This window comes from Pinus tabuliformis, chromosome J, assembly GCF_031772625.1.
Source record: "Pinus tabuliformis cultivar Carrire ecotype Pingquan chromosome J, CPIR1, whole genome shotgun sequence".
Classification (NCBI taxonomy): domain Eukaryota; kingdom Viridiplantae; phylum Streptophyta; class Pinopsida; order Pinales; family Pinaceae; genus Pinus; species Pinus tabuliformis.
In genome coordinates this window covers 589,804,185-589,824,687 of record NC_142295.1, presented here as the reverse complement: position 1 = coordinate 589,824,687, position 20,503 = coordinate 589,804,185, and the positions used below count along the sequence as shown (strand labels likewise).

Genomic DNA, 20,503 nt, shown 5'->3' with positions numbered 1-20,503 from the left:
TATTTAAAATATAATAAAAAATATAAATGAGTTACCATATTAAATTTCCAACCTAAAATTTTAAATAACTTTTTTCCTATCTCATTGATCCCATTTATCCTCATATTCTTCTTGATATTTTGTATCGTTAACCTAAAATTTTATGTAACTTTCGCCTTGTCTCGTTTATCCTCACATTCTTCTTGATATTTTGTATTGTTATCTACTCTCATGTCTCTAGTAGTTTGTATTTTATATGCCCATTTATCCTATCATTTAGGCAGTTTGTCACTCGTGGACTCGAACAAATTTCAGATAGGCATACGATCAAGATTACGAAGAAGAACCCGGGTGGACAAACGGGCGACCACGTGGCTTAAGCAGGGGATATGCAGGGGAGCTGCATTTATATCCACCAGTGCAGGGGTAAAAAACCACAAACAACTTATTGAAATCTGTCACAACACATAAGGTGTGAAATATAACACTTATCGTCCAGGGTGGAGTCGAGGAGTCAGTCCATTGTCGATGGGATGCATCCCATGCTAATTGCCTCCTCCATTCCTACTCGTCTCGTTCGCGAGCGGCACCTGCTTCCCGTGCTCCAACTCCACCGAAATTCTCCAATACCATAAAGAAAAAGAAGCTGGGCCGATAGAGTTCCTGGGATCCTCTGCTTAACATATCATCCACATTTATGTCTATCTGATTTGAAAACCGAATTTGCGGTTCTGCTGCAATTAGGTTGCTGATTACTTGACTTACGATTCATTCTCAGCCAGGATTGGCGTTCCCTTAAGATCATGGCGGCATCCAGCGTTCTTCTGCTTCCAAGATTTGACGTTTCTTCTTCCCGTGCAACTTTTTCTTCTTCTCCAACAGGCACTGAAAATGGTTTTGGTGGAATTCAGCAGTTGAATATACAAGGCTTCACGGTTTTGTCTCGAAATTCTGGAAGATTATGGGGAGCGACGCAGAGGTTTTACAGGGCACAGCCGAGTGGTAGAAGATTTTATTGCAGGTGGACGAAAGTTTGCTCTGTTCTCGAGCTTCAGCAGACCAACAAATCGCCGGATTCGAACCGCCGGCCCCAGGCATCCGAGGTAAATTCCACTGTCAAATCGTTTATGTCCGCAGATGAATTGAAGAAAACCACATCTTTAAATGCTGACTTTTGGGGTTTTTGTTTATTTCTTTATTTATAGATCTTACTTTAGAGTCATAGTGAATCAGAAGAGTTACCTGCAATGCTTACTGAAAGTTGATTCGTCCCATTTTACCAACATGAATGAATTAACCTTAAGTTCATAACTTTATACAGCTGGCCAAATGAAGCAGAACCCTAAATGACCACTAAATAAGAAGAAAAGGGGACTCTATAATAATATATTTAGAAAAGCAAAGCAAAGTCTGAATTGAACTCCTAAAATTCACGAAACTACATAGGCGACATGAAAGAAAATTCGCGGTAGGCAAGGACGATAAATGTTAAATCCGAGGTGTAAACCGTTTGTTAGTAGATAGAGACTATCTTGATTCTTAACAATAATAATCTAACATTCATACGTTATATTCGTTCTGGATCTCTTTGTAGCCTCATAGAAGGCATTTCAAAGCATATAAAATGTTCCTATTGTAGCTCATAGTTACCATATATGAATTCAAATTCGGTACGAAATGAAAATAATTCAAATGGAAAGATCCAGCACGAAAAAGATCTGGGAGTATACATCCTGCTAATACTAAAAAACATGCAAATTCAGAATTTTAGACAATAAAAACTGTAGAAGCTGGATAGTCAACCCACATAGGCATAGAGGAACATAATCAATCTTCAATATTTTGATTGAATGCTGTTATGAGACTACGAGTGTAATATGTATGAACCAAATCACTGGTATCCACAGACAATCTTCAAACAACGAAGGATATGAAGATTGTAATTGCTGATAGGGATTCTTTACAAAGCAGCAACGTGTCAGAATTTCAAGCTCTATGTGACTAATGTCCTTATGATCTCAATTAGACAATTAGATCGCTGAATTTAATTAATGTCTAAAATTAAATTTAAGATCATAGCATCAATCAACCATACCTAGAAATTAAATAGTGGAAGCATAAAAATCAATTTTCCATAGACATATGTAGTAATTTACAGGGTAAGTTCCTTAGATAGAACATCAAATGACACCTGTCACAAGCAGATCACAGATTAGTACACTAGTATTCTTGACGTGGTTAAAACCCTCAAAGAGGGAAACAATCTACAGCCTGAGCCAACGCGGCCACTTCAGGCAATTTATTAATGTAAAAGAAAGAAAATTTACATAAGCTTATCTCATAAACGGTCACCTAACAAATGACCCTCCATGCTCTTTAAATAGAGATCATGGACCAATCGGGTGTTAAGCCACAGATCAAGTGTCGGTAATACCGAGGAGAGAATGAACCGTTAGATCACTTCATGTTTAGAACATATTGCGACCGTTGGATTGTAAGTTACAAAAAGTACATACTAAAGAAATACACTTTACCTAACTATACACTAGACCAAGTTATACTTAATTATTTCCTATGTGAATATCCTAACATCGCCACTTAAGAACAACTTGGAATAAGATTGAAGGATGTACAAAGATGACACAATAGGAGAAGGAAGGAGGCATTAGAGCTTATCCCCCCTTAGTGACAACTTCCTGAACTCCAACCATAAATCAAAGTTTAGTAAACTTCGCCTCTGTGAGAGCCTTTGTAAAGATGTCTGCAACTTGATCATCGGTTGAACAATATTGCACTTCAAGAACATGGTCATGAATGAGCTTTCTAATGAAGTGCATGTGTAGTTCAATGTGTTTGCTACACTGATGTTGGACTGGATCTTTGCATAGTTGAATGACACTTTGATTATCACACCAAAGTGTAGTCAGATGTTGCTGTTGAAAACCAAACTCTAACAGGATTTGACGAAGCCACGGGGCTTCCTTACTAGCTTCAATGACGCCATGATACTCTACTTCTGCTGATGAAAGAAAAATGACACTTTGTTTCTTGCAAGCCCATGTAATAGGTCTAGAACCAAGAGTGAAGACATAACCTGCAGTAGACTTCTGATCATCAGGGTCACCAGCCCAATTAGAATCAGTGAAACCAACCAATAGAGGAGATGCTTCTGCACTGTAATGAATCCCAAACTGAGCTGTACCTCGAACATAACGAAGTATTCTTTTAGCTTCTTTCCAATGACTTTCATGTGGGTTTTGCATAAACCGAGCAACAAGGCCAACAATAAAGGAAAGGTTAGGACGGGTATGGGTTAGATACAAAAGTTTTCCAACAAGCTGACGGTATAAGGTAGCATCAACTTCAGGGGAAGTACAAGTGAATGAAAGTTTGGCTCTAGACTGAAAGGGAGAAGGGGCTGGCTTATAGTCTTCCATGTGAAAGTGGCGTAGAAGATCACATGCATACTTGGATTGGGAAAGGGAAATACCTTCTTTGGATTGCAAAACTTGAAGACCAAGAAAATAATGCAAGTGTCCTAAGTCTGTCATTTCAAATTGCTTTTTAAGGCTGGACTTCACATGGTTTATAAGGTTGGGATCACTACCAGTAAGGATAAGATCATCAACATAAAGAACAAGAATGATAAGAGACTTACCCACTTTCTTGGTGTAGACCAATGTTGCATTAATCGTTATCGGGAAATTATCGGCGAGGGGAAAAAAATCGTAAAAATCGGGAAAAAATTGGTAAAGATCGGGAAAAAATTGTAATATAAAAAAATATTCATCTTTTTTTCAATTTTTTTAATATCTAAAGTATCTACAACATAAATTAAATACATTGACACACAAATATGATAAAAAAATTACTATATAAGATGTGTAATATCATTTCTAGTGTTACATCACACATAACAGTGAATCATGTCTTGAATAGTAAGTCCTGACTCCTGAGTCCCAAGTCAGCCTCAAAATATCAACAAAAAATATAATAATGTATCTCATATCATGAGTCATAATGTCATATACAATGAAATGAACCAAACAACTAAAGTCTAATACTACTGATTTCCTCTTCCCCTCTAGATGTAGATGTCGGTGGAGTTGGCTGTGGACTCCGCTGTGCTCTAGAAGCTGAAGAACTAAGAGTTACGGGATGTAGACCACGTCCTCTACTGGTGACAGGGGTAGCTTGGGTAGGTTGTGTCACCTCCTCCTCCTCATAAATTTATATTTATTTATTTATTTTATTTTTATTTTTTTTCCTGATTTTTTCCCCAAAAATCGCGATTTTTACGAAAAAATCCGCGATTTTACGATAAAATCACGATTAGTGCAACACTGGTGTAGACAGTATTGTCAGAATGACACCTAGAATAGCTAGTATCTAAAAGAAAGCTATCCATTTTGGCATACCAAGCTCGAGGGGCTTGCTTGAGACCATAAAGGGATTTCTTAAGCCGACATACAAGGCTCGAGTTTGTTTGTATAAAGCCAGGAGGTTGTTCCATATAGATTTCTTCATGCAAGTCCCCATGCAAGAAGGCGGATTTAACATCCATCTGATGGACTTCCCATTTGAAAGAGGCAACAAGGGAGAGAACAAGGCAGATAGAGTTCATTTTAGCAACAAGGGAGAAGGTTTCAGTATAGTCAATGCCTTCAGCTTGTGAAAAACCCTTAGCAACAAGACGAGCTTTATGTTCATCAACTTTTTCATCTGGTCCAAACTTGGTTTTGTAAACCCATTTGCATCTATAACAAGTTTTCGTCCCTTTGGAAGAGGAATAAGGTCCCATGTATCGTTTGCCAGTAGTGAACGATATTCTTCATTCATAGCTGCGTCCCAATCTGGATGGCCTGAAGCTTTTGCAAAGGTGTCAGGATCATAATTCGTTGAAGCTTGAGCCAGTAAAGAAGAGGCTCTATCGAATTGAGAATGTGTACGACGTTGATTTGTAGGATCACCTGAATAACACCGTGCTTCATTCCGAATAGTGCGAACCCATTTTGGAAGCTGAGGAGTTGAAGGAGGACCCCAAGAAGGTGGGGGAGGATTGTTATCGTCGTTGTCATCATTTGAAGAAGGAATATTTTCAGAAGTAGAAGGATAGAGAGAGGTGGCACATCCACCGAACTAGGCTCATAGGCCCATATACTCTCAACAAACTTTACATCTCTTCTAATGATAACATTTTTGGATTTAGGTTGAAGAAGTCTATATCCTTTGACATCTTGAGAATATCCAACAAAAATACATTTTTCACTCTTAGGTTCTAAGGCTTTATGTTTCTCGTCTGAAAGATGGGCCCATGTATCACTTCCAAAAAGACGAAAATGACTTACATCTGGTTTAATTGAGCTCCATGCTTCTTCTAGAGTGATATTCTTTAAAACCTTAATAAGAGTGCGTTTTACTATGTAATTTGCACAGTTAATTGTTTTTGCCCAAAAATTAAGACTAAGTCCTTTAGATTGAAGCATACAATTAGCCATTTCCTTTAAGATGCGATTCTTCCTTTCAACTACACCATTTTGCTGTGGAGTATATGGAACAATATGTTGCAATTGAATTCCATGCTGAGTGCAAAAGTTGATGAATTTGTTGTTAACATATTATCCGCCATTATCAGATCTTAGCTTAAGAATTTGATGTCTAGTTTGTTTCTCAACAAAGGCCTTAAAGGCCAAGAACATGTTAAAGACTTCACTCTTGAGTTTTAAGAAGTATACCTAAGTGCGTCTGGAGAAATAATCAATGAAAGTTAAGAATTACTTGTAGCCAAAGAATGAAACAACTGGAAGTGGACCACATAAATCACTATGCACAAGCTGTAAAGTGGCTGAGATGTGCCAAGAGCCACGTTTTTCAAAACTATCCTGATGATGTTTTCCGAGTACACATTCGGAACAAACACCATCTCTGCAAGGTACCATAGGAAGACTTGTCACCATATTTTCTTTACATAGATTTTGGAGGGAGCCATAGTTTAAGTGACCAGATCGCTCATGCCAAAGTTTGCTCACTTCATCATTATAAGCAACAAACACTGAGGGAAGAGTTGATGATCCAAAGTTGTTAAACTTATACAACCTTGTAGAATCATCAGCAATGCCAATAGCTAAAATCTGTCTAGGATCTCCTAGGTCCTTAATTACAACATCATGAGGTGACAATTCAACGATTTTACCTTCACTTGAATGAGTTATTTGATATACAGATAGAAGGTTGCAGGATAAGGTAGGAGCACATAATAGATCATTAAATTGATCATTGTTTAGATGAATAGTTCCAGTCCCTACAACACTAAGAGATCTATCATCACCAACATATATATTTTTGGTGTTACAATCACTTAAAGAAGAAAACATGGCTTTGTTTTTGGCCATGTGATAAGAAGGACCATAATCAATGAGCCACTCATGAGAATGAGAAGAAGAAGATACATTTAGTGCATAACCAAACCGAGATGCTTGACAAACACATGCGGAAAGTGCTATTCCTAAAGATGAAGTTGAAGTTGAAGAGTGCTCCACATGGATGTTATGCTTCTTCATTGCTGCTTCCAAGACTTCCATCTTCTTAAAGCATTTGGATTCTAAGTGGCCACCACGATTACAAAAGTTGCAATGTCTATCAGTCTTCTTCCCTTTGTTTTTAGTTGCCTTATCATTTTGTTGAGTTGATTTTTCATTGTGAGACTGAAATTGCTTAAGACCCTTGTTTGGTTTAGGACCATTCTTTTTAGGATGCTACTTCTTAGGATTCTTTGAATTTGGTTGCTGCTGGGCTGTTAAAGCTTTCTTAGAAGAGTTTCTAGTATTAAGAAGTCCAAGATGTAAGAGTTTTTCTTGCTCTCTTATTAAAGAATCGCAAAAGACATCAAAAGAGGGGGACTTGTAGTCTTGTCCTTGAGAAATAAAGGTTTCTCTAGTAGAATGGAAGGTGGAAACAAACATAGAGTACGCTGGTCCTAACTTAGTAAGAATAGAATAGATAAGGCTACCATCTTCTTTCTTAACCTTAACACCTTCCAAGAGAAGTCTAAGGGTCTTGAACTTGGACAAAAAATCTTCAATGGAAGAAAAATTATTCCAACGTAAGCAACTCATTTTCAAGTTGATGGGCTCTAATTTCATTTTTAATTCCAAAAACTTTATTGAGTTGTTTCATTGCTTTATCCGGGGTATCAATTTTTGCGATATGCTCTGAAACCGGATTTGTTGAAATAGGCCATCATGTCCCGAATCCGGCGAATCAGACACGATTCTTGCCAATTCGTGTCTGGAAATTGGGACACGATGTGTTCAATTGGGACACGATCGAATCCGGATCGTGTCCCAATCGGACACGAAATTGGAAAAAGTGACCCACACAGCCATGAAAAGGCGAAATTGCTGTTCTTTTTTATCATTTTCACTTCTCTCTTTTGTAGTAAGTTTGTTGTGGGTTTGCTGTTAGGGTTTTGGAGCAAGGAGCAAAGGGTGTGGGAGCATTTGAAGTAGATTCAAGCAACAAGTAAGTGCATTTCCTCTTTATTTTTTTGCATTTGTATTACAGCAGTTTGCATATGCTTTTTTTTTACAAATTTGTGCATTTTTGGTTTATTTTTTATAGTATTCATGGCTCAGTCAAGGGCAGTAGGGGAGGGGCAAAGGAAGGGGAATAATGTTCCCATTGGAGATTCCCCCTCCTCCCCCAATTTCATCAGAGTCTGCTGCAAGTATTCCCTCTATTGCAATTAATGTTGAGGGAAGACTTCCTCAATGTAACATTGAGAAATATCCCTTGTGGAAATATGTCACAAGAGAGCAAGGGCCAAGTGGTAAGGTGAAGGGAGGAGGCAATGTGAATTGGAGATGCAACTTTTGCACAATACTTTCATTAGCACATATTACTGTGTGAAAGACCATTTGTTGGCTTTACTAGGTTGTGGAGTTGGAGCTTGTACAAAAGCTCCTTTACAAAAGAGGAAAGAAATGGAAAGAGTTCAATGTTGGTATGACAAATGTGGCTGCAAAATAAAAAGAAACCAAGAATGATGACCCCCTTCCATTTTTTAGGAAAGGCAGCAACAAATTCCCATTTGAGAGTTCTAGTGCGGGACAAGTAGCCAAAAAAAGACAATTTCACTTGGTCCAATGGACAAGATTTTTCAAAAGGAGAAATGGGAAGAGCTTGATCTCACCATTGCCTTCTTTTTTTTCTATCAAAATTTCATATCCTTTAATGTTGCACGCTCACCTTTATTTATTAAGATGTGCCGAGCTCTAACTCAAGGGGCTCCATCAGGGTATGTGACTCCTAGTTCAGAAAAGCTTAGAACCACATTGTTGATGAAGGCAAAAAAAGAGGTGCAAAAAATGCTTCAGCCTATTAAAGCATCATAGCCAACATCTGGGGTTAGCATTGTTTCTGATGGATGGATAGATCCAGCACGACACCCACTCATCAAATTCATGGTGTCTTCCTTGAATGGTCCAGTTTTCTTGAAAGCAGTGGATACACTTGGAGAATACAAGGATGCACACTATATGGGTGAGTTGTTTATTAAAGTTATTGAAGATGTAGGTGTTGATGTGTGCAAAGCATTACAGATAATGCACCTGTTTGCAAGGTTGCTCGCATGATTGTGGAAGCTAAATATCCACAAGTGTTTTGGACACCTTGCATTTTCCATTCATTGAACTTAGCATTGAAATCCATTGCTTCTGATGTGTTTTGGATTGGTAACATTATTGAGGATGCACGGCATATCCATAACTTTGGACAAAAACATACAAATGCCCTCACTATCTACAAGGAGTACAACAATCTATCATTGTTGAAGATTGCAGATACATGGTTTGCCTCTTCATTCATCATGTTGAAGAGGTTGAGGGAGGTCAAGATTGCTCTTGGGGCCATGATTATTTCAGAGTTTTGGTCTTTTTGGAGAGAGACAGATCAAGTAGCCTTTAAAAGAGTGAAGGACACAGTGCTAGATGATACTTGGTGGGAGAGGGTAGATCTTTTTATTTAGGTCATGGACCCTATCATTTATTTGCTTCGATTTGCAGATACAAACCAACCCAACCTAGGAGAGGTTTATGAGGGATGGGATTCCATGATTGAGTCTGTGAGGAGCCTTAATTTTACAGAGTGAGTGCCTCGCGTATGAGACATCACCAGAGGCCTTCTGTGGTACTATAAAGGATATTCTTGTCAGCAGACGGGACAAGAATTGCACACCTTTACATTGTTTGGCTCACTCATTGAACCCAAAATACTACAACCATGAGTGGTTGAATGGTGGACCTTCCCGCAGATTCCCTCCTCACATGGATGGTGAAATCTCACAGGGAAGGAAAGATGCATTCAGGCGGGTTTTTTCAGGATAGAGCATTGCTTGATGAGGTGGAGGATGCCTTAAGAGAGTTTTCCACTAGCACTGGTCGATTTGTAGGATATGATCTGATTAGAGACAAGGGGGCTAAGAAACCCTATTCTTGGTGGGCAAATCATGGGGCAACAAGCCTTCCTCTATAGTGGTTAGCCATGAGGCTCCTCTCTTAGGTGACTTCATCCTCTTGTTGCGAGAGGAATTGGAGCAGATATGGGAATTTGTATAGTGTTAAGAAGAGTAGGCTTGAGCAGTGCAGGGAAGAGACAATGGTGTATGTGCACACCAACCTTCATCTTATTTATAGGCAGAGGGAAGAGTGGTTGAAGGGAAGGACAAAGATGTGGGATGTATTTCCTGATGATATGTGTAACGACCTGCAGTTTGGTTGATGTGCGACTGCGGGTGAAGGCTAAACGAGCGCGCGGGTAGGCTGAACGAGCTGCGGTTCGGTGAAAGGTGCGAGCTCAGATTCATGTGTGTGATGGTGTTATGCGCATATGAGGAGTGGGCGAGCATGTATATACGCATACGAGCATGCGTTAACACATATGGAGGCCGACCAACATTGGATGAGGGGCCGACTTGAAGTTAGGGGCTTTTGCGATGAAGCAAGGGCGTGGGAGAGGTCGGCTAGGCAAGCTACGACCTCCCCCTACAACACATATATATTGAAGGACGTTGGAACTCATTTGGACCATCAAGAATCGCTCAACATCTTCGCTCAAAGGAGTAAGGCGCAGGTCTAGTGCGCAGAACTAAGGAGGAAGGCGCAGATTATAGATGCGCCCATTCTTGGGCTTGGTTGCACGGTGGAGACTCGCTTAACTCGGTTGTGGGTGAAGGGTGCGGGCAGGAGTGCCCGACGGTTGGGTGAGGGCGTGCACAGGTGTGTGGCGCCCGGTTTGTGCGAAGGTGCCCGACGGTGAAACGGAGGAGCGCCTAGTTTGTGCGACGACTTGGCACGGGTTCTTGGGTGACTCGGGTGAGCGCCCGCCCGTCGTGCAAGTGTGCACAGTGACTTGGTGAAGTGTTGAGATTGTGAACGGAGGTGTGTCTCGGGTAGAGGCGCCCAAGTTGGGCAAACAACACGATCGTGCGACGAGGTGAACGAAGGGTTGGTGAGTCGTGCGGCGACCGTGCGGAGGCGCCGACAAGCTAGGCAACCCAGTTTTGCCTTGGGTTGTAAATTTGGCTAAGTATGAAACTTGGAGTTTCCAAGTATACTTGTAAAGCTTGTAACTTGTAAAAGATTGTATAATATATTACTCGGGCAGACTCATTGTTCAGGGAGTTGCCCCTCCCTTTATACTGTGCAATTGTGTTCTCGTTTATAATTGCTGATGATAAGGAATGTGTATGGGTGTTCATTGGTATAAAGGATAACATAATAATACTTGGTTGCGAAACACAAACTAAGTAGGAGTAAGTGGTTAGGCGTAGTCTACGAACATAAGTATTGGTGAAAAGAAAGTGTTCGGTGGTGTCGCACCTCGCTAAGAGCGGTTGAAAGACTACCGCCGGCTTGGGGGCGTGACAGGTGGTATCAGAGCAAGGTTGCTCGTGACGAAGTGCTGATATTGAAGCTGATTCAGGGTTGAAGAAGCTTGACAGTTGGTGACAGTGAAGCAGGTACTTGCAGGTGAAGGAAGCTGTTTCACATACAAGTGGAACAAGAGTTGGTTCAGGTTGCAGGCAACTTGGTGACGCTGTTGGATGGTCGAAACTAGATCGCAAAGAAGGAGGAAGTTGTTAGCAATGGCAGCTGAATCTCAGGCTGGGTCTAGTCACGGTGTGAAGGATGCTACTATAGCACTTATGGAAAAAGTGTTGGAGAAGATGGAGGACTTGGAAGCTTCCTGGAATAAGATGGACTTGATTGATAGGGATCAAGAGGCCAATTCGAAGATGAGGGAAGAGCTCTATGAACTCCAGACTCAACACGAGTACACTGATCTTATGTGTACACAACTTGAAGTAAGGGTCAAGGAGGTTGAAGAGGCAAGAGACCAAGGTCTTGCAGAGATCGTGGGCTTGCGAAAATCTCTTGACGAAGCCAGAGATGAGATCGCGGTGTTGAAGAAGGCCGTGAGGCATAACTCAGGTGGAGGAGTGCCTCATGTGAAAGTCAAGGAACCGGAATCTTACGATGGTACAAGGAGTGCAAAGACTCTTGGCAACTTTCTATGGGACATGGAGCAATACTTGGAACGATTGGGTCTATCTGATGATGAGACGAAGGTCAAGGTAGCTGCTCAGTTCTTGACAAAGGATGCTAAGATGTGGTGGCGAAGACAGATGGATCAGATTGCCAATGGCAGTGCTGGTGACATTACTTCGTGGGACGAGATGAAGAAAGCTTTGTAAACCCATTTCAGTCCTCAGGATGAAACGTGGGAAGCAAGGATGAAAATTAAGTTCATAAAGCAGACCGAGAACCTTCAAACATATCAGCGGGAGTTTGCAAGTGCGGTTCTGGAACTTCCTGACATGGCGAAGAGGGACAAGGTGTTCAATTTCATTATTGGATTGAAGCCTTGGGCACGCAATGAAGTGAAGAGGCAGAGGATTAGAACACTTGAGGAAGCTTTTGCTGCTGTGGACAGGTTGGTGGAGCATTATGATGAGATTTCTGATGATAGGAAGAAGTCCGATAAGTCGAAAGATAAAAAGAAGGATGATGCTTCGAAATCGGATGATAATTCGAAGACGAAGAAAGCCTTGAAGTGTTGGATATGTGATGGACCCACATACGGTGAAGAATTGTCGTTCTAGACCGAAAGTGGCTGCGATTGCACAATCTAATGCGAAGAATGAAGAAGCTTCTGTGGGGATGATGCAGATACTTGGTGCTACTGCTGCTACAGAGGTGGTCTCTCGGAGGGATCCTGAGAGGAACAAGTTGGAGTATGTTCGGATGAAGATTGGGAGTGCTAATATACTCACTATGGTGGATAGTGGGGCCTCTCACAACTTCATGGGAGAAGATACTGCGAGAAGAATTGGGTTGAAATTTGTACCGATGAAGGCACAGATAAAGACAGTCAATTCTCCTCCTGATAATGTTCTTGTTGTAGTTGAAAAGGTAGACACAACACTTGGTGAGTGGACAGGGCAGGTCGACTTCACTATAGTGCGGATTGATGACTATGAGGCTGTACTAGGAATGGAATTCATGAAACAGTTTGATGCTATGATCGTTCCACATTTGAAGAAGTTGTATGTTTACGATGGAAGGGAAGATGTACCCATTGGTGTTCCAACCATTGGAGTAACAAGGCCTGATTGTAAGTTGGCAGTGATGCAAATGGAGGACGAGAAGCGGACGGAAGACATGAGTAAGTGGTTGCCCACGGTTGAGACAAAGCTTACAAAACAGTCGTTAGTCATCAAGACTCTTTCAGATAGTATCTTGGATTTGTCAAGAAGACTAGAAGTGGTCGAGGATGATGATGATGATGATGAGGCTTATGTGAGGCCGAATGTCCAGGAGGAGGATCGGGTCACTTATCTACAGAGGATGGAGATAGAAGATCCTGACAGATGGATTGAGATGATTAGTGAGGGTGAGCCTTCAGGCTCTACTCCCTCCACATCTTCTTAGATGACAAGAAGATGGGGCTCATTGTTAGCTGCTCATGGCAGTGAGTCCTTTAAAACAGGTTGAGCAGGTATGGCAGATGGTGCAGGGATGGCTTGGCATCAAGCATCATGACATGTTGCAGATGGGATGGAGTTTCCATGGACCTGAGCATGGGTGAGATTCTTGGTGAGTCCAGGATGTGGCAGAATCCGAGATAGACTGGTGAAGGCATAAGGATGTTCACTCTCATGGCTTGAGCATGACAGTTGGATTAGCTACCCAACTAGTTTAGACATGGGGTCCGGAAGTGCACGGAGAGATGCTGGCATCAGGCAGACGAGGAGGACAGTTCACAGGATAAGGACGACAGATGGTGGAGATGGAGTTCTACATATGCTGCAGGGATGTTTGCAGTATGTGGAGGAGTTGACATCATGGACCAAGGATGAGAAAGACATTGATGTTGATCTTGGTGGATGGCTACGAGGATGGTATGTTGTCGAGGACGACAACGATTTCAGGTGGAGGAGGATGTAACGACCTGCAGTTCGGTTGATGTGCGACCGCGGGTGAAGGCTAAATGAGCGCGCGGGTAGGCTGAACGAGCTGCGGTTCGGTGAAAGGTGCGAGCTCAGATTCATGTGTTCGATGGTGTTATGCGCATATGAGGAGTGGGCGAGCATGTATATACGCATAGGAGCATGCGTTAACACATATGGAGGCCGACCAACATTGGATGAGGGGCTGACTTGAAGTTAGGGGCTTTTGCGATGAAGCAAGGGCGTGGGAGAGGTTGGCTGGGCAAGCTACGACCTCCCCCTACAACGCATATATATTGAAGGACGTTGGATCTCATTTGGACCATCAACAATCGCTCAACATCTTCGCTCAAAGGAGGAAGGCGCAGGTCTAGTGCGCAAAACTAAGGAGGAAGGCACAGATTATAGATGCGCCCATTCTTGGGCTTGGTTGCACGGTGAAGACTCGCTTAACTCGGTTGTGTGTGAAGGGTGCGGGCAGGAGCGCTCGGCGGTTGGGTGAGGGTGTGGCGCCCGGTTTGTGCGAAGGTGCCCGACAGTGAAACGGAGGAGCGCCCAGTTTGTGCGACGACTTGGCACGGGTTCTTGGGTGACTTGGGTGAGCACCCGCCCGTCGTGCAAGTGTGCACGGTGACTTGGTGAAGTGTTGAGATTGTGAACGAAGGTGTGTCTCAGGTAGAGGCGCCCGTGTGTGGCGACTTGGAGGCGTGCCCAAGTTGGGCAAACAACACGATCGTGCGACGAGGTGAACGAAGGGTTGGTGAGTCGTGCGGCAACCGTGCGGAGGCGCCGACGAGTTAGGCAACTGAGTTTTGCCTTGGGTTGTAAATTTGGCTAAGTATGAAACTTGGAGTTTCCAAGTATACTTGTAAAGCTTGTAACTTGTAAAAGATTGTATAATATATTACTCGGGCAGACTCATTGTTTAGGGAGTTGCCCCTCCTTTTATACTGTGCAATTGTGTTCTCGTTTATAATTGCTGATGATAATGAATGTGTATGGGTGTTCATTGGTATAAAGGATAACGTAATAATACTTGGTTGCGAAACACAAACTAAGTAGGAGTAAGTGGTTAGGCGTAGTCCACGAACATAAGTATTGGTGAAAAGAAAGTGTTCGGTGGTGTTGCACCTCGCTAAGAGCGGTTGAAAGACTACCGCCGGCTTGGGGGCGTGACAATATGGGTCTGGACAACAGTGTTGAGTTGGCATTGGCCAACATGGATCTCAATGATCCAGTCCTAGAGCTTGTTAGATTCGATGATGGTGATACTATAGAGGAGTCATTCTCCACACCAGTAGATGCAGAGGTGACTTTGGATGCAGGGGAGGAGGATGTAGCAGAGGAAAGCAATGGTGAACACGATGATGAGGGCAGTGATGTTGATTTTGATGACTATATGAGGATTGATGACTCATGAATCATGAGCTACCTACTCCTTGAGGCTTGTATACTTGTAGTTGTTTTGTATTTTCTATTTCTTTTTGCCATTGGCATTGCACTACCTATGTAACACATTTTGATTTTGATGACTTAATGAGAAAACTACAACTGCCAGTGTCTTTATCTTACTATCTTGTCTTTCTCCTATTGGATCATTGATGAATTGAATATGTATTATCATTTATGAATTTGGAATTTATGATTTATGATTCATGTGACATGTCACAAATTACAATTATGTTTGAATTTTGTATGTACTGTGCATGCTTTTTTTTCACTTCTGGTTCACGGATACCCGGGTCAATGGGTAACCGCTACATCCAGGGTTGTTCAACACTGAGTGGACGCACTCGAAGGCATCAACACCCCTCGGCCTATTTACTGACCTAACCCCAAGAGCTTTCGGGATTCGACCCTGTGACCTCCCATTGGCGAGGCACTTGATTTGACCGATTGAGCTAACTCTTGGGGCTTTATGTACTGTGCATGCTATAATGTTACTAACTTACTTTGTAAATAGTAAAACTTACATCTAGATGATGATCTATGTTTGAAATCAATGAATTTGTATCATGAATGAGAATTTATGTAAGAAATATCTAATTTTTAATATATATATATATATATATATATATAACGTATCCGAAAGTCTCCTATTTCGGGGGGTCAACGTGTCTGAATCCGATACTCAAATTCTCTTATCCGACAAATCCCGAATCCACATGTCAAGTTATTTAGGCGATATGGAATCTAAGGTCTGGAGAAATAGACATCCGTATCAACCCAAGTGCTTGATCTTGCTTATTTTCCCATTTGGCTTGCTTATCTTCATCTTGAGGTTTAGACTCTTGGCCTGAGGTTATTCTATAAAGACCTTTACTTCTAAGTAAATCCACAATGTAAGATAACCATTGGAAGTAGTTGGTGCTGTCAAGAATAACTAGGCATGGACTTTCCATTTTAAAAGAAATTGAAGTTGTAGAGGTTGAAACTAAGTGTTCTAATGGAAAGATCTCGAAAAATTAGGCCGATTAAAGAAAACAGCTCTGAAAAAAGCTTCTGGATGAAAAAGTTATGGCTTTTTGAAGAAAAGTTGTTGAAGATGCTGACGAACCACGTGAATGTTGGGAAGTGAATGATAGTGTTATATTTAAACCCTCCCTTTCCAAATTTAATCTAATTAACTCACTTTTAAAAAAAGATTACTTTATGTGACCCACTTTTATAAATAAGTGAAAGTCAATTTTACAATGGTACTTTATGAACTATCCACTAAATTGTAACTTAAATAAAAGATAAAGAAACTTTAGAATTATAAGTGACTCACTTGAAAACATAAGTTATATGTGCTTTTTGAAAAAGTAACTCAACAAAAAGAAAGACTTGAACTCAAGACCTCTATTCTCATAAAGTAAAGTTAGACCAAGTGAGCTAGTTTAAAAGGTTAATAATTTTTGGAAAGTAGGAAGAGGGTTTATTTTATTTATTTTTTGTTCACTAAAGCTTTGGGGTGCGTGCTTACTTCAAAAAACCCTTTTTGCTTACAAAACAAAAAAACAACCAGACAAACCAAACGGACAAGCAAAAGTATCCAAGCCTTACGACTTAAAGTTAGATTTGGCCAAAAACTATATATTTTCCTCAATGTTTTTGATTTTTCGAGATCACACTAAGGCGTAGTGGAAAAGAGCATACGCATGAGAAGAAATCCTTTCTTTCCGTTTCTGGTTTGCCCAGATCACACAGAGTCGTGGGGCAAAGAGCATATGCAGAAATGAAAGGTATAGATCTGGTAATAATTTTTTTTGATGACTATAAACCGAAATAAATAGGGAGATAAATAGCTATAACTGCAAATAAAGATTGTATACCTCCAGATCTTAAAAATGACGTAGCTAGGGCTACCGGAAACCTTTTCGTGTAAAATGAAAGGGGTTCCTCATTGGAATAGATGCTACTAACACAATAGAGAAGTCCTCTTGGCCCGAAAATGGTAAGAAATAATAGATCTAGGAAACGACAGACGGGTGTAGTTGTACCGACTTCGGATTTGGATCACCAACGGATGCGACCCTCGAATAACTCTGATACCATGTAGCAATTTATAGGGTAAGTTTCTTAGATAGAACACCAAAGGACACCGCTCACAAACAGATCATAGATCAGTACACCAGTATTCTTGACGTGGTTAAAACCCTCAAAGAGGGAAACAGTCCACGGCCTGAGCCAACGCGGCCACTTCAGACAATTTATTAATGTAAAATAAAGAAAATTTACATATTCTTCTCTAAAAAACGGTCACCTAACAAATGACCCTCCATGCTCTTTAAATAGAAATCATGGACAAATTGGGTGTTAAGCCACGAATCAAGTGTTGGTAATACCGAGGAGAGAATGAACCGTCGGATCACTTCATGTCTAGAACATATCGTGACCGTCGGATTGTAAGTTACAAAAAATACATACTAAAGAAACACACTTTACCTAACTATACACTAGACCAAGTTATACTTAATTATTTCCTATGTGTCAGAATATCCTAACAACATAAGTAATTACCCCTTCAAGTCAATTGGGTTTATCTTGGGTTGTTAGGAGGAATGAGTGTGATCCTCCCATCCAGGTTCGATTCCCACAAGTGTCATGTTGAGCCCATATAAAATATATTGTTGTAATGGCTTTGAGCCTTGTTGTTGTATGGCCTTGAACCTTGAAGAACATGTTACCCTTGCCTATGGACTGGAGGGTTGGGGTGCTTGGTTACATGGGAAAAAAAGTAATTGCTCCTTAAAATAAGCTTTTCCTTCCTTTGGAAAACTTACAAGGAAACCTCCACACGCTGCCCAAGAAAACAACATGCACAAATACCAAAAAATCGAGAATTAAGACTATATAGCTTGCTTAAAAAGTTAGAAACAACAGAAAACTGTTGTACAACCTGTGGAACAATGTGTAATGATTGTACATATATATTCGTATGACTGTATATGGATCTGCACGAATCTATCAATGCAATGATATGGTGTAGCGAGAGAAGGTCTTCTCTGGTGTGTGCCTTGGCCAGAAAGACCTCAAATTTGTCCTTAGGAGATAGACTTCAGTTGTGGTGAGTTAATTTCCAGTTTATGGGAATACTCATCACGAGTTCATGTGTAGAGTTGGAGCTCCAGTTAAAGAGGAGTCTTCTTCAGTTAACTACAGGATAAATGAAAGTTTTAAATTTAGAAGAGGACGAGTTGGGAGCTTTAGTCCTTGTTTGAAGCAAGGACGAGTTAGATAACATGTTAGACTCAGTTAACTAGTCAATCACAACTCATGTTCTAAATTTGTAACTTGCCAATTTTACCATGGATTGAATTAATAAAAGGAGGACAGCGACACAAAGTTTCATAGTTGTTTTGTGCACGAAGATGTGTGTGAGAGATGCTTGCTGTGAGTGCATACCTTGGAGGAGCCAATACACAATATTGTAGAGAGACTTTCTTGTGCCAATTTTTGCGCTAGGATTTAGGAGGTCTGTCCCAAAGAATAGGGACCATATTGTGCTAGGAAAAAGGAGATCAGCGCAAGGAAATAGGGCCAGGCAGGCCGCAAGCAAGTAGGAGTTGGATCAAGTGTATGCAGGGTGTTTCAAGCTAGGTTAGCAGTGAGAACAAGTGTGTTCTCAAAGTGAAACAAATTGCCTTGTAAGAGATCTAATTGCTCAAACTCTACGAAAAAGAAGTAGGTTTCCTAGTTGGGTTCCTGAGAAAAATAATTGTGTAAATTTGTGTGCTGTGTTTTATCTTTGTGTGTCTATTTTGCTGCTTATCTCTTGTTAACAAAATTCTATGTCTTGGTGAAAGAAAGTTAGTTTCAGATTGTTCATCTAAGCAACTGTAGAATTTTGGTGAAAAATTAACATTCTGCATGACTGTATGGAAATATATGGACTACTGTCTTGAACTACGTGCTGCGCTGGAAAGCCTCTTCTCTGGCTGCCTGCTCTCTCTCTGCTGTTTAATTGCTCAAGCGTGTTTTAAAAGCCTCTGCCTTGCCTTCTCATTATAATTTTAGTGGAGAATCTATTTTTTAAGATTACTCTAAATACAATTTTAGACTCAATTGCTAAAAATTAAGACTTTAGTTTTTTGCTAGAATTACAAATTAGATTTACTTTTCCAAAATTAGAATTACTTTCTTGAAAATATCTCAGACTACTTCTTGCATGTTCACATTGAACGTGTGCATAAGTTCTTATCAGAGTTATAATTCTCAACACTCCCTCTTAGTGAGGAAGGAATTCTGCACCAATCCAAGTTTGTCTTGGAGAAGTCCTTGTCAAATTTGGAAGCAAGCTTGTTCATCTTAGTTTCTACAGACACATCTACTTGCTTCTGTTGCTTCCATTTACCCTTCTTCTTCTCTAGATATTGTGATGCATATTCACTGTGCCTATGACAAACAAAACACTTGATTTCACTCAAGTCCTTCTTCACTAACTATGAGGTTAACTCCTCCCTCTTTCCCTTACCCTTGCTGGGTCCTTTACATCTGCTCTTGTTTAATTGACCAAATAGAGCTAGGTTTTCATCACCACCTTTTTTGCTAGTCTTTGACTCCATTCGAGTCTCCTCTTGGATGCAATCATCCCAAAGCCTCTCAAAGTTACGAAGGTTTTCTAGAGTACAAATGCCTTTGACATATGGTTCCCATGAAGTTGGGAAACTATTCAATGCCATGTTCACTAGCTCAACATTTGCAACATTCTGTCCAATTGCTTTAAGCTGATCACAAATCTATGTGATCTTCATAAGGTAACTGGTGACTGTTTCTGATTTGGTCATCTCTATGGATCTAAGTTTGTTTATAATACCATCTTCCTGCTTATGTTTTGGCTCTAGGAAAGATTATCTTGGGCATCAAACATCTCCTTTGCCATTATCTTCTCAGATACATGAGGGATCAGATGGTACTTTATGGCATCCAAGATCATCTGCTTGGTCTTTACTTCCTTTTTGTTGTGAGCTACCAAGTCTTGTAGATCTGTAGGTGGAGCCTTGATGATATCCTAAAGATCATTCTCTTTTAGTAAGATGGTAAATCTTACTTTCCATGCTATGAAGTTCAGGGCATCATCTAATTTGTCCTCAAATCAGAGACTCGTGGTTGCCATCTCTGAGTTCCATTACTCAAACTACCACCCTACCCCCCACCCCCCACCACCCCCCCCCCCAAAAAAAAAAAAAAAAAAAAACTTTGAAATTCTCTCACTACTAGTTCTTCTTCCAATCGATAGATTTACATTTGCAAATCCCTGAGAATCTCAATCAAAGATCAAACTCTAATATCATGTTAGGATTTCAACCCCTAGGTGACTAATGTCCTTATGATCTCAATCAAACAAGTAGATAGTTGAATTTAATTAATGTTGAAATCTACTTTCGAACCATAACATCAATCACATATATTTAGAAATTAAACAACAGAAGCATACAAATTAATTTCACATACACGTAAGTAATTACTCCTTCAAATATGCTTTTCATTCCTTCGAGAAAACTTACAGGGAAACCTCCACACGCTGCCCAAGAA

At 40.7% G+C, this 20,503-nt stretch overlaps 1 protein-coding gene across 1 annotated transcript in view; it reads left to right on the top strand.

Annotated features, from left to right (window-relative positions):
* The first annotated feature begins 407 nt into the window (after positions 1-407).
* Positions 408-20,503, top strand: part of LOC149228365 (ferredoxin-dependent glutamate synthase, chloroplastic-like) — a 282,238-nt gene continuing 262,142 nt past the window's right edge. The window contains exon 1 of the mRNA XM_089380754.1: positions 408-1,082. Coding sequence (XP_089236880.1) covers positions 783-1,082 — 300 coding nt within the window. The 5' untranslated portion in view covers positions 408-782. The remainder of the gene's footprint in view (positions 1,083-20,503) is intronic.